We start from the raw sequence: 14,627 nt of genomic DNA, 5'->3' as shown, positions 1-14,627 counted from the left end.
CCTATTAATTCTATGGAAACTAGTCCATGTAGCTGGATATGCAGGACTTGACTGTTGTGCCCACATCATTTATTGACTCCCTGCTATATCTCTGAGCGAAAGACAACTCCCTTAGGTATCAATTTCTTTCAATACAAATTAGCATAATAAAAAATACCCTTCAATATAATCTTGACTCCAGTGAGAAAGTACAGAAAAATCATTCATGATACATACCAGTGCCTGGTTCAGTGAGTAGCTATTCCTTATTCATTCATGTCTTGATTTTTCTGTGGGGTGGGGGATTAAATGCAGGGCCACCCAAACACTGAGCCACATCCCCATCCCTAATTTGTATTTTATTTAGAGAGGGTTCTCACTGAGTTGCTTAGTGCTTTGCCATTGCTGAGGGTGGCTTTGGACGCATGATCCTCCTGCCTCAGCCTCCTGAGCTGCTAGGATTACAGGCGTGAACCATTATGCCTGGCTCATGTCTAGATTTTTTTTTACAAAATATCTTCTGAAAACTAAACCTAGACAAGGAAACCAAAACAAGGAGAGAAAGAAATGAGCATGATCTTGAAACACTCACAATATGACTTGACTAGGCCTCATAGTTCTCTTGACCTTCCTTGAACATCCATCGTGTTCTGTTTCCAAGGCCCAGAGCTTGGTCTGCTATCTCAGGATCTTGGGTCGGCAACAGAAAAAGTTCAACCTGCAGTTTCCATAAATCTTCTCACCCTCCAGGCACATCTTCCTGCATTTGCCACGACCAAGCCTGCAGGTCTCACAAACGGCAAACTCACCTGTGCCAAGAAATAGTGGTCATCTGTGGAACAGGGAACAGGTCAAAGCCACCAAAAGGAGAAAGGGTTCAGATGTGTGGTCATAAGGCGTATCTCCAAGACCTCGCCCAGATTCTTCAAAGAGCTTGTGTTCTCTGTAGTTTGGAGTGGGGAGGATTATAAGGAAGAGGAACCAGGATCCCTCCTGTCCAAATATTTCCAGTCTTGTTCTCATCAAAAGGAAGCAATAGGCAAAGTGTTAGAGACCTCAAAAACACCCACCTGAAACACTGAGAGTTTGCTAGGTGTAAATGGAGGGGCTATCTTGTGGTTGGGAAGGGTCTTTGAAAACAGAATGCAGAGTTTCAGGCTGGATTCTTGTTGGGGCTTCATAAAGACAGAGCATCCTCAATAAGTGGCTCATCTGTCCTGCAGGCATTCTAGAAACACCTGCCTGCAGTTTTTATTTGTTTAGTGGTTAAATGAAATGAGTGATGTGAGGATGTTGGGTGGTGGTACGCCTGCCTCTGGGCTGGAGATTAAATGACACAATCCTTGTCACAACAGAGTGCCTGGCACACGGACACCCAGCACTCAGTGGGCAGCACCCTCAACACCTCTCACTCTGAAATGCCATCCAAACTCTTGTGACAGTTTCCCAGGAATACTCTTCAATTCTGCTCACAATGTGCTGTCCTCCTGTGTGAGACAACTCCCCAGGGAGAGGTCTGGGCTCCTCATTTTGAATGCTCTACTGAGTGAGGGTCAGCTTTCACTGACCAGTCCTCTCTATCTAGTCCATCCTCCATTCACCAGAAACATGTGTTTGTGACAGTCCTTGTTAGATCTGGACTGTAAGAGGCGAGCAGCTTGATCTCAGGCACTGCTCATTGGCTGGTGTGGGATTGAACCCAGGCTTCACGAGCATATGGGAAAAGTCCCTGGGTCCAAATCCTCATGGCCAAAGTAATACAGTCCAGAAACAGAGATATGGTTCTGTGAAATGGAAAAATCCAAATGTGGTGCTGGGAACAAGAGGAAGAAATGATAGAATTAGAGGACTGGAATTCAGGCCCTTCTCTTCCACTCCTACACGGCTTCCTTGGTTTCTCAAGGCAGAGAGAGCTCCAGAGCCAGAGTTCCCAAGAGAAAAGGAGAAACTATACTCAAAGGATTTCACCTACCTCCAGGAAGTGACTTGTAGTAATCAAGACCCACTCGGCACCCTAAATTTAAAACAAAATACATAATAGAAACAAATATCAACACAGGAAGTAACATCACATAAAACCAGGTTCCCACCCTGGAGGCTGCACATCAGTGTCTACAGGTGACAAAGAGGCAATCTGCATTTTGTTTCCTAGGACAAGGATTCCTGTAACCGGTCAGACCAAGTTACAGAAAACAAAAACCAAACTGGTGCCAGGTGTACCTGGCTCTTAGATGATTTTAGGGTGGGACATAGAGGAATAATCAAGCTTCATGATCTGCCTCATCAAAATTCTATCCATTTTAATTTACCTGATGGAAACTGAGCCAAAACAAAGAACAAAGCAATGACAAAATAGAACATCTTCCTGCGTGGAGCCATCTTTGAAGGGAGACTCCTCAGAACAGAGGTTCCAGGTTTCCTGGAGAGGACAAAAGGCTCATTTATATTTTATGTAATGGGGTGTGCCCTAGGTCAATGAAGTGAATCAACAAAGAAAGCACAATTGCATGCTCCATTTGCCAGGACCAAGGCTGGAGAGCATAGATAAAAACGCTGGCACCCATCAGCCTTCCACTGGGGGAGTCTGAAGGTCTGACCAGTGTCCTGGAGTGGACGCCTGGCTAGGAATTGGAGCACCAGGGTCTGTCCCGTTCCACTGCTATCCTTTCATATTCATCTCCGCACCTTTGCCTAACTATTTTTAAACACTTTTTTTAAAGTGCATTAATTCATAGTGAACCTTCCCTGACCTATAAAGGGCACATGTGATGATATTTTTATGTCTGCTTCTGTGGCTTGTAGCAGTTCATCTTCGGGAGCTGGGCTGGCACTTGTGTGCATAGAAGATAAAGGGTTGAGCCAAAGGACTTCACCATTTAGATGTTTTTAATAACCTGGAGCAGTCCCAACTTCATGGGCATATGACCAAGTCACATAGTCCCCTGCCCACCCACTAGGACTTAATGCTCTGAAGCTGCTGTGTTGAGATTTATACAAATTTGTCTTTAAACGTCTGATGGGACAGTGCCATTGTACTTTACACGCTCTCTTTGAAGAGAGATCTACAGGATAGGGGTTCAAGATTTCCTGGAGAGGACAAAAGGCTCATTTCTATTTTAACGTAATGGGGAGAGCCCCTGGTCAATGTAGAGAATCAACAAAGAACCTCTGCAAGGGTCTGCGATGGCCTCTGGTATTCCTGTGTCCAAGAAAGCAAATAGCAAATAAATGATATTATGTCATATTGTAAGACCTGTGGGAAAAGTAAAAAGCTTTATATTTTGGTAGTTTAAAAAAATTATATTAGCATATGTCAATTGTGTAAAATAATGAGTTTGGTTGTGACATTTCCATATGGACATACAATATACTTTGACCATCATATCCACCCTCTCTTACCCTCCCCTGGCACCTCCCCTGGGTTTCCACTTCCCTAATAGCCCCTTCTTTTATATTGTCTTTATTTTATTTTATTTTATTTTTTTAGATTCCCCACATGAGAGAAAACATGCAATCTTTCTGAGTCTGGCTTATTATATTTAACATGATAATATCAAGTTCCATCCATTTCTCAAAAATGATATGATTTCATTCTTCTTTTGGCTAAATAATAAATCATTGTTTGTATCTCCTTTTCAATAACCATTTTGGTAGATTTAAGATAATATTTTTCTGCATTTTTTGAACAAGTGATCTTGCATTTTAATTTTTTAATAAGCCACATACATTCAAGCTGCTCTTAAACTGGAGTAAACATCCAGTTTTAGGAAAATAACATGGTGATTGACCCCTGTTGCAATGGGGCAAAATTGTGATGTATGCAGTCGAGGGGAGGAATAAAGAACATCCATGTGCTTCTGCCCCTTTCAATGCTTTATTCATTCAAATTACTGAATACAAAGTTTCACTCTATAGGTTCTTAATCAAGAAAATGACACTTCCTAATGCTAGGCACTGCAATAGACATAATCAATTCACAGCAAACAACTCTAGATTAATCAATTCACAGCAAACAATTCTAGATTAATTCTGAGCACTGAAAAACACACTTAATCATGATAAGCTAATGACATACATTCCCTCTGCATGCTAAGTTCAAAGATCTTAAGTCTTAGGCTTTGAGTCCAGCAGATGCACACTCATTCAGACCACACCACGGTGATCAGGTCTGGAAACAAGGCAGGCTTTTCCTGGCAGTGGAGTGGATGACTGGTTGAGAACAGGGTCGTAGGGAGAAGTTGTGGCTCTCACCAAGGTCCTGTCGAGGCTGGTAGAGTTTGAGAGCAGTGAGGATCACTCAGAGGCTCAGGAAATGATGACAAGTGATGGGATGTCAGATCCTCATCAAGCTCTCCAGCTCGAGTGCACCCTTGTTTTGGCTGGCTGAATCCCTGTTCATCAGCTCTATTATTTATACTAAATTTTGGGGGGTTTTGACCCTCCTTTCAATCCTTATCAGCTACCACCAGAGTGACATCATTTACTCTGGGGTCAGAAACATCTGGTCTGGTGGTCTCCACCCTGTTCTTCTCACCTTTCCCTCTCATCAGGTGAGGACAACCTGCCAGGGGCTTCACTCTGTTTATCAGGGTGAGGGAAAGTAACTTGTTTTAGGCCTTACTGGAGCGCTCTGTGGGTGTGCCTGGTGAGACTGCAGGTTTTAGACTGGAGTTTTTAAAATGGAGTAAGGCCATCCTCACAACCCCCTTAGTGTTGCCTGAATGAAAGACTTGTCCTCACACTGGGAATGGCAGGGTCTCTTTGCTACTTCAGTGGGTCCAACGTGTGCCCTGTCTACTGGTCCCTGTAGCTTACAGCTTCCTGGCCCCAAACTCAAATTTTTGTCATCTCCAATTAGTTTAAATACAGCTCAAATGGGCATATAATCATCCCTTTAGAGCCTGCCTGCTTTACATACCCCCAAAACTGCATCCAACACATGATAACCACACATTAGACAAACCCTGCAGCTACAAGACCCCAACCCACTCCTGCCCTTCAAAGACTCCCTGCTTTGCTGTTGAGTAGAAACATCTAGACACATAAGCCCCTTGGATCCCCCTTTCCCTGGGGTATGGCCTTGCCCTCTTCCCCTTGGTGGTAATGTCTCCAGATGGTCTCCTGGGAGGGACACCCCTCTCATGCAACCTTGGTCAACCACTGCTCAACAAAGCAGGCTCTGTCACTCTTGGTGAATTAGACGCATTCTATTAGAAACAAAAACAAGTTATGAGACAAAGTCTACAAACAAGATAGTATATAATTGAAAGTGGCTGAAAGTTTGTCTTTTCTTTATAAAGAAATCAAAAGGAAACAGAAGCAAGGTACAGAAACAGAATGGCCCCTTGTCCAAGCTGCCAGCTTATTTGTATCAACATGTTACATTAGGTCACTGGCATCAGTAGAGCATTATTGTTCATTGTGACATTAGGCAGGTTACAGAGTTAGCAACATTATGCAGCTTATTCCTCAGTTATATACTATATGTGCAATGTGCGATATTAGGATCCTGTGTAGCTCTCAAGAAAGTCCATTGTTTAAAGTGACTGTTATGGGGACAGGTTCAGGTGCAGTGGAGCTGGTGAAACATAGTGGTTGTCTGACAAGAGAGTTTCTTCATTTCCAGCAACTGAGAGCCTGAGAATAAGGTCAAGGCTGATAAGACTCTAGCACAAAGCCTCCTCATGCAGGGCATTGCACAGCAGCTAGGCATCCCTCACCTTTGCACAGAAGCTTTCCTAGCAGCTAGACATCCTATATTTTGCACAGAAGCTTTCCCAGCCACCAAGCATGCCACAGCCATGGAGTCATCCGAGACCGGAATCCCAAACACAGAACCCTTACATTTCTCCTGGATTTAAGTTTTTTAAGTGAGGTTTGGAAAGAGATGGGGAAGATGTGCACTTGTTATTATGTCATCCCCAGCTAAATCATTCATAGAGTACAATCCATGCACACAAAAGATAGCAAACCCACATAGCAAAGAATAACTGGAAATACTGCATATTAGGTTCTTTAAATGAAACTTAATTTTTTTTGGATTTACTGAAAAATTACAGAGAGTACAGAGTTTCCATATACCCTTCCCCAAACTATTCTTATTGCTCACATTTGTTGTTGTTGTTGTTGTTTTGTTTTGTTTTGTTTTTGGTCCTGGCAATTATCACTGAGCCACATTCCCAGCCCCTTTTATTAACTTTTTTTAAAGTTGCTTAGGCCATCACTAAGTTGCTGAGGCTGGCCTTTAACTTGCAATCTTCTTGCCTCAGCCTCCTTAGTCACTGGGAGCTAGTGCTAGCATCTTATAGAAACAGTGTTCTGCTGTGAAAACCAAGAAATGCAAACTGGTACACGACTACTAACTAAAATAGCAAATTTAAGTTTATATGCTGTATTGAAGTGATTAAACTGGGATTTGGGGTTTAGACTTTGGCAGAAGGGATACAAAGGGCTGATGTGTCCTTTTACCATCAGTGATTGCAGGGTGTACCTGTAGTATATGATTCAACACTATTAGTGCTGACCTCAATCTTCTGGCTATGGTGCTATCTGCACAGATTCTATACAGTGTAAATAATCACTGTAGAATGATTATATTTTTCTTTCCATATTTAATCATGTATTGATATAATATGATATAAACAAATTGATGATCTCACACAGATCGTGTATGAAAACTATACTTTCATCAACACAGCACTCATTTGTTGCTTTTCAGAGTTCAGTATTTTAACAAATGCTTCCAAGGTATCCCAGCTTGTAATAGCAGCCATAATAGGGTAAGAAGAAGCAGGATCACTTATCATCCTGATTTCATGTTCTCTTAAAAAATAGATTTTATGTTCTCACACTCTCTCTCACAAAGGAGAAGAATTAGAGTGCATAATTCAGGCCTTTCTCTGCATAACTTATAACTGTTTTAATCCAAATTAAGGAAAGTAATTAATGGAATTGATGGGATCCTGTAAGGTTGAGAGCCACAGCCGAGTCGGGATGACGCATGGCATTTTTGCCAGAAGGAGTGGTTGAGAAGTGATGCCAGCGAGTTCTCACGGAGTTCCCATTGAGTTCCAGTTGAGCTCTCGCGGGGATTTCCGGAGAGTTCCCATTGGTTAGGGAAGTGCCGGAGGAGGGATATTTCTGGTTGCTGGTTCCTGGACAAGCCACGTGGCATTTGAGAGAATTCCCGGGGAGCATGTGTGGAGTGTTCTGGTGGAGTTCAAAAATAAATTTTGTTCCTGCTTCAGTGGCTCGTGATTTGTGCCCAGCCAGACTGCAGCATTTGGTGGCCTGTGCGGGGAACGCCTGAAGCTCAGGGGTAAGTGAAGTTGCTCGTCCCTGAGGGAAGGCGAGAGAATGGGTGACCATTTCATAAAACAATGTGTTCTTGTTTTGATTTGTTTCGTTTTTGTTTCAAGCTGCCTATCCCTAGAACTTTCTCAGGCAAACTGGGAAAAATGGTTGGCTCAAGGTTTGAAGGTGTTCACCCCTGAGGAAGAGATAGAAATAGACCACAAATGTACATGTTGAGAAAATAGGAAAATTGATACAACGATTTTTTGTTCTGTTTTTGTTTCATTCTGTTTCAGTTTTGTTTTGTGTTATCTTGTTGGGTTGTGTTATCTTTATAGTAGATTAGAAATTAGTAAAAAACATGAAAAAATGTTAAGTAAATTGTTAGAGGTCCAGACTATGGTAGAAAACATGTTAGATCAAGCAAAAGAGAAGGTCTCTCGAGCTGGTCAGACAGAGGAAGAAAATTGAAAGGAAAAGGGGCTATTAGGGAAAAAGCTACAACAGGAGGCTGCTACTAACACCATTCTATCACCAGAGGGCATAATTCAACCAATAGCTCCACCTATGGAGACAGTTGAGTGGCCCTCAACCCCCGTAGTTGATAGATGGGATCCTGAGACAGGACCTCAAAGATTAGCATGCCCTGTACTTGAGCAGGTAGGAGGCCAGCAAATTCACCGTGCTTTAGATTTCAAAACAGTGAAGCAGTTAAAGGAGACTGTAACAACCTATGGTCCCCAAGCACCCTTCACTGTAAGCATGGTCGAATCCATTACCAACTTGGACATGATGCCAGCAGATTGGGCTAGCATGTGTAAAGCTGTGCTAAATAGAGGGCAATATTTGTTATGGAAGGTTGCCAATGAGGAATTTTGCGTGGAGACGGCTAGGCGAAATGCAAAAGAAATCTAGATATGTTGTTAGGAAAAGGACCTTATGAGGGTCAACGGCAACAAATTGAATATCATCCTGCTATATATGCAAAAATTGCTGCAGATGCAGTTAGGGCATGGAAGACTTTACAAGAACATGGAGATTTGCAAGGTCAATTATCTAAGGTAATACAGGGAGCTAATGAATATTACGCTGAATTTGTAGATAGGCTTATTCAAACAGCTACCAGAGTTTTGGGGGATACAGAGCAAGCAATGCCATTAATTAAACAACTGGCTTATGATCAAGCAAATCATTGGTGCAGAGAGGTCATTAGACCATGGAAACATGTAGATTTAAACACATATATTAAGTTGTGTAGAGACATTAATGAACAATGGCAAGTCTTAGCAGCTACAGTACAACAGGCTTTAGATGCCAGGCCAAAAACATGCTACAATTGTGAACAAACAGGACATTTTAAAAGGAACTGCCCCATAGGAGGAGGGTTTAACAAAACTAGGTATCAAAGGGATAGAATACCAGGTATTTGCCCACGATGCCATAGAGGGAGACATTGGGCTAATGAATGCCTTTCTCAAACCACCATAGAGGTTACTCCATTATCAAAAAATGGACAAGGACCAGGTATTTACCCACAATATTGTGGAGAAAGGCATCAGGCTCCATTGCAAAAATATGGACAGAGGGGCCCAATGCTCCAGGGCCCACGACCACAAATATACGGGGCACTGGAGGAACCCAGAAACACCATGGAGGAACCCAGCAACACCATCAGGGTAGTGCCCAGGACACATTATCCATCAGATCTCTCATCAGACAAACCAGAGGGAGCGCAGGGTTGGACATCTGCGCCTCCACCAGAGCAGTACTAACTCCAGAGATGGGAGTTCAAATCATTCCCACAGGAGTAAAAGGACCTCTTCCCCAAGGAACAGTAGGCTTATTGTTAGGACGTAGTTCTTCTACTCTAAAAGGACTTATGATAAGTCCTGGGGTAATTGATCCCAATTATGAAGGTGAATTAAAAATTATAGCTAGCTCTCCAAAGGGTATATCAGTAATTTCACCAGGAGATAGAATAGCACAGTTATTAATAATACCCAGCCTACAGGATAAATTTTCCAGTAGTAGTATAGAAAGAGGTTCCAGGGAATTAGGCTCCACAGGTGTAGATTGGGCTATGCTGTCTTTAAATTTAGATTCTTGCCCAATGCTAAAACTGAATATTCAAGGACATGAATTTAATGGGCGACTTGATATAGGTGCAGACCTTAGCATCATATCTCATCAAGAATGGCCAAAACATTGGCCATTACAACAAGCCACTCAAACGCTTCGAGGCCTAGGAGTGGCAACAAATCCCCATAGAACTACAATGGTATTAGATTGGAAGGATCCTGAAGGATGTGAAGGAACTATACAGCCATATGTATTGGATCATCTTCCTATAAATTTATGGGGACGAGATGTCCTAGATCATAGGTTTGACGTTAACAAATAACATCAATCCTAATGTGCCCACTACTAGGGCTAGACAAGGTTTTAGGAAAGAAAAAAGATTAGGAGAACAAGAACAAGGTATAGCAGCACCAATTCAAATAGATCAAGGAATAAATAGACATGGATTGGGTTCTCAGAAGGGGTCACTGAGGCAATAAAAATTACTTGGAAATCAAAAAGACCAGTATGGGTTCCTCAGTGGCCCCTGACTAAAGAAAAGATACAAGCAGCCCATGACCTGGTCAAACAACAAATAGCGGAGGGACATATACACCCATCCGTATCTCCCTATAATACTCCCATTTTTGTCATTAAAAAGAAATCTGGTAAATGGGGATTATTGCAAGATTTAAGAGCCATTAATAATGAGATGGTTATTATGGGACCTGCTCAATCAGGGATTCCTCAATTGTCTGCTTTGCCAAAAACCTGGTACGTTTTAGCTATAGATATTAAAGATTGTTTTTTTTTCAATTCCAATTTATCCTGAGGATAGTCCATGTTTTGCATTTACTATCCCTGCACTGAATTATGAAGGTCCTGATCAGAGATATGAATGGAAAGTACTCCCTCAAGGGATGCCTCACAGCTCAACTATGTGTCAAATTTATGTTAACAAAGCAATCCAGCCACTTAGAAATCAAAATCCTGAACTACAAATATTTCACTATATGGATGATGTATTGTTAGCACACAAAGATAAAAACACATTGCTAGAATGTTATGCCACACTTACAAATTTATTAAAAAATTATAATCTAGAGATAGCAATAGATAAAGTACAATTAAATTTTCCAATTAATTATTTAGGAGTTCTATTATCCTCAACCATGGTCTGTCCACCAAAAATTCAAATATGAGTAGATCAACTCAAATCACTTAACGACTTTCAAAGGTTATTAGGAGATATAAATTTGATAAGGCCTTATCTAGACATACCAACAGGAGAGTTGGGACCATTATTTGATATCCTAAAAGGTCCATCAGATCCAAATTCACCCTGCATGTTAATGCCTGAAGCAAGAAAGGCATTAAAAATTATTGAAACATATATGGAAAATATGCATTTGGATAGAATTGATATGTTTGCATTTATTATTTATTGTAATACCAACAAAAAATATTCCTACAGGAGTATTTTAGCAAGAAGGTCCATTATTGTGGATACATTTATCTTATTCTCCTAACACTATTCTTACTAGATATCCTGAGGCTGTAGGACAATTAATACTCAAAGGAATAAAAGCACCAAAGGGAGTGTTTGGAATTTCTCCCAATAAAATTATTACTCCATATACTATGGATCAAATTGATGAGTTAGCTAATGAGTTAAATACTTGGGCAATAATCATGTGTAAATCTAATGTTTCATTTGATAATCACTTACCATCTAATCCCTTATTGTCTTTTTGGTCTTCGCATCCTGTAGTTTTTCCAAAAATGACAAGAAAAACACCTATCATGAATGCTCCAAATGTATTCACTGATGGGTCAAATAATGGTACAGCAGCATTAGTTACCCCTGAACAAACTTTTACATTTTTAGTACCCAAACAATCAGCTCAAAAGGTAGAGCTTAATGCAGTATTACAAGCTTTTGTGATGTTTAAAGATTCTGTATTTAATTTATTTTCTGATAGTCAGTATATAGTTAATGCTATAGTATCCCTTGAAGATGCTGGTAGGATTTCCCCTTCCTCTACTGTTTTCTCTTTGTTTTCCACTATACAAAGTCTAATCTGGGACAGAAAAGATCCATTCTTTATAGGACATATCAGAGCACATACAGGATTGCGTGGAGCCCTTAATTTGGGCAACGATACAACGATTTAGCAGATAAAACTACACATGACATACATATTTTCTCTACACTAGAAGAAGCTACAAATTTTCATAAAAGGTTCCATGTCAATGCTAATACTTTACAAAAGCATTTTTAAAAAACTAAGGAACAAGCCAGACAAATAATAAAACAATGTAAAAATTGTGTGACCTTTTTACCACAAGTTAATCTTGGAGTCAATCCTAGAGGACTGATACCTAACCATATTTGGCAGATGGATGTCACACACTTGCCAGAATTTGGAAAATTAAAATATTTGCATGTTACAGTTGATACTTCTTCCAGATTTTGGATGGGCTCCCTTCATGGCAGAGAAAAAACTAAAGATATTATAGCTCATTGCTTACAAAATTTTGCCACTGTGGGTGTTCCAAAACAGTTAAAAATGGATAATGCCCCTGGTTATACTTCTACCTCTTTTAAAAAAATTTGCTCATCATTTGGCATTACTCACATAACAGGAATCCCATACAATCCACAGGGACAAGGCATAGTTGAAAGAGCTCATCAAACTATTAAAATGTACTTATTAAAGCAAAAAGAGGGAATTGGAAAGGGGTATATATCCCCCAAAGATAAACTTAAAATAACCCTTTTTACTCTAAACTTTTTAAATTTGGATTCATCAGGGCTTAGTGCTGCGGAAAGGCATATGTGTCCAAAAAGTGTACCTAAGCCTCAGGTACTTTGGAAAGATATTCTAACAGGACATTGGAAAGGTCCTGACCCAGTGATTGTCTGGAGTAGGGGTTCTGTTTGTGTGTTTCCACAGGGAGAACAGAAGCCGATTTGGATTCCAGAGAGACTAACCAAAGCGATTTCTACAGACCAAAAAGATGATTTGACTCAAATCCTGTTAGGAGCCACAGCAAAAATATTGATACAGGCACCTTTGGATTTTATTGACTGCCAGCCAGCAATTCACATTCATATGGTATTTGGACTCATGCTGTTCAGCTGGGCCCATTTCAGGACTCAGGTTACTCATGTCACTCTTGTAATGGGAGAGTTCCCATTGGTTGGAAAAGGATGGTAGGAGGGTGTTCCGGGGGAAGTGGAAACCCCCCCGGCTCAGGTAGACACACACGTGGCGGACCCACCTGTTAGGGGACGCACACGGCCTCTCTCTAAATAAAACTTTGTCTCAGTTTGACTGGCTTGTGTTTTTGTGCCCAACCGGGTTGCAAGATTGCAAGCCCGTGTGCACTGACAGCTCAGCAGGGGATCGCTCAGCAGGGGTGCCGCAGGCAGTGCTCGGCAGCAGGAGCGGGACTCAGCCGGCCCGGGGCCGGGCAGTTTGCGGCATTTTGGTGGCCCTGTACTGGGAACGCCCAAAATTTAAAGGTGAGTAATATCGCTCGCCCCTAAGGAAAGGCGACAGAATGGGTATTTCTGTTTTGATTTATTCTGCTCTTATTTCAGGCTCTCTAGCCTTACAGACGAGTTGGGATAAATGGTTAACTCAAGGTTTGAAGTTATTCGGCCCTGAGAGAGAGAAAATTGACATAATCATTTTCCTCCTCTCCGTTTCTGTTTCATTCTGTTTTGGCTTTCTTCTATCCTATCTTATTGGGTTACGTTACCTTTATAGTAGATTAGAATCTAGTAAAAAACAAACCGAAAAACTGTTAAGTAAATTGTTAGAGGTCCAGGCCATGGCAGAAAACATATTAGGTCAAGCAAAACAAAAGGTCTCTCAAGCTAGTCAGATAGAAGAAAATTTGAACAAGGCAAGCTCAGGGAAAAAACGGTCGTCAGATAGGGAGGCTGCTACTAACTCCGTTCCACCACCAGAGGGCATAATTCAACCAACAGCTTTACCTGCCTCCATAGATGATGAACGGAATCCTGAGGCGGGACCCCAAAAACTAGCATGCCCTGTAGTTGAGCAGGGAGAAGAAAAAGAACGAGTTTACCGTGCCTTAGATTTCAAAATAATAAAGCAATTAAAGGAAGCTGTAGCAGCCTACGGCCCGGCCGCTCCCTTCACAGTCAGTATGGTCGAATCTATTACCGGCTGGAACTTAACACCAGCAGATTGGGCTAACGTGTGTAATTCTGTGCTAAATAGAGGACAGTATTTATTATGGAAAATTGCCAATGAGGAATTTTGCAAGGAGACAGCTAGGCAAAATGCAGAAGCAGGTTACCCTGAACGAGGCCTGAAAATGTTACTGGGAAAAGAGGAGTTTCAAGAACAGATGCAACAGCTCAGATATGATCCTGGCGTATACGCTCAAGTCGCTATAAATGCAATTAAGGCATGGAAAACTTTAAAGGGACAAGGGGATTTTCAAGGTCAACTATCTAAGATAATACAAGGAGTTAATGAGCCCTACGCTGACTTTGTAGCTAGACTTATTGAAGCAGCCTCTGAGACATTTAAAAAACAGAACAGGCAATGCCATTTATAAAACAGCTGGCTTACGATCAAGCAAATCGTTGCTGCAAAGAGGTCATTAGACCGTGGAAACAGGAAGATTTAAACACATATATTAAATTATGTAGAGACATTAATGAACAAGGACAAGTCATGGCAGCTGAAGTAAAACAGGCTTTAAGTACCAAGCCAAAAACATGCTATAATTGCAATCAAGAAGGGCATTTTAAAAGAAATTGCCCCATAGGAGGAGGGTTTAACAAAGCTAGCTATCAAAAGAGTAGAATCCCGGGTATTTGCCCACGATGCCATAGAGGGAGACATTGGGCTAATGAATGCCATTCTCAAACCACCATAGAGGGTATTCCGTTATCAAAAAATGGACAAAGACCAAGTGTCTACCCACGATATCGTGGAGAAAGGCATAAGGCCCCGTTGTCAAAAAACGAATTGGAGGGCCCAATGCCCCGGGGCCCAAAACCACAAATATACGGGGCAATGGAGGAACCCAGCAGCACCATCAAGGTGGTGCCCAGGACGCATTATCCATCAGATCCCTCATCAGACAGACTAGAGGGAGCGCAGGGTTGGACATCTGTGCCTCTGCCAGAGCAGTATTAACTCCAGAGATGGGAGTTCAAATCATTCCCACAGGAGTAAAAGGACCTCTTCCCCAGGGAACAGTAGGCTTATTATTAGGACGCAGTTCTTCTACACTTAAAGGACTTATGA

The 14,627-nt window shown here is 41.5% G+C and overlaps 1 protein-coding gene across 1 annotated transcript; it reads right to left on the bottom strand.

The window, feature by feature from the left end:
• Nucleotides 1-657: 657 nt before the first annotated feature.
• On the bottom strand, nucleotides 658-2,358 carry LOC144250072 (beta-defensin 105-like). The gene is made up of 3 exons (XM_077792468.1): nucleotides 2,289-2,358; nucleotides 1,952-1,993; nucleotides 658-788 (listed from the first exon to the last, which is right to left on the bottom strand). The coding sequence occupies exons 1-3, from the start codon at nucleotides 2,356-2,358 to the stop codon at nucleotides 658-660; spliced, it is 243 nt and encodes an 80-aa protein (XP_077648594.1).
• Nucleotides 2,359-14,627: the final 12,269 nt, after the last annotated feature.

The sequence above is a fragment of the Urocitellus parryii genome, chromosome 14 (genome assembly GCF_045843805.1).
Source record: "Urocitellus parryii isolate mUroPar1 chromosome 14, mUroPar1.hap1, whole genome shotgun sequence".
Classification (NCBI taxonomy): Eukaryota; Metazoa; Chordata; class Mammalia; order Rodentia; family Sciuridae; genus Urocitellus; species Urocitellus parryii.
Note: the sequence above shows the minus strand (reverse complement) of the source record. Positions and strands in the feature narration are given on the sequence as shown.

Excerpts from the sequence above, each read along its gene's own strand:
- LOC144250072 (XM_077792468.1), bottom strand. The coding sequence starts at position 2,358 with ATGGCTCCACGCAGGAAGATGTTCTATTTTGTCATTGCTTTGTTCTTT. Across the intron at positions 1,994-2,288 it reads TTTGGCTCAGTTTCCATCAG|GGTGCCGAGTGGGTCTTGAT; the intron begins GTAAATTAAAAT and ends TTTTAAATTTAG. Across the intron at positions 789-1,951 it reads CTACAAGTCACTTCCTGGAG|GTGAGTTTGCCGTTTGTGAG; the intron begins GTAGGTGAAATC and ends TTCTTGGCACAG.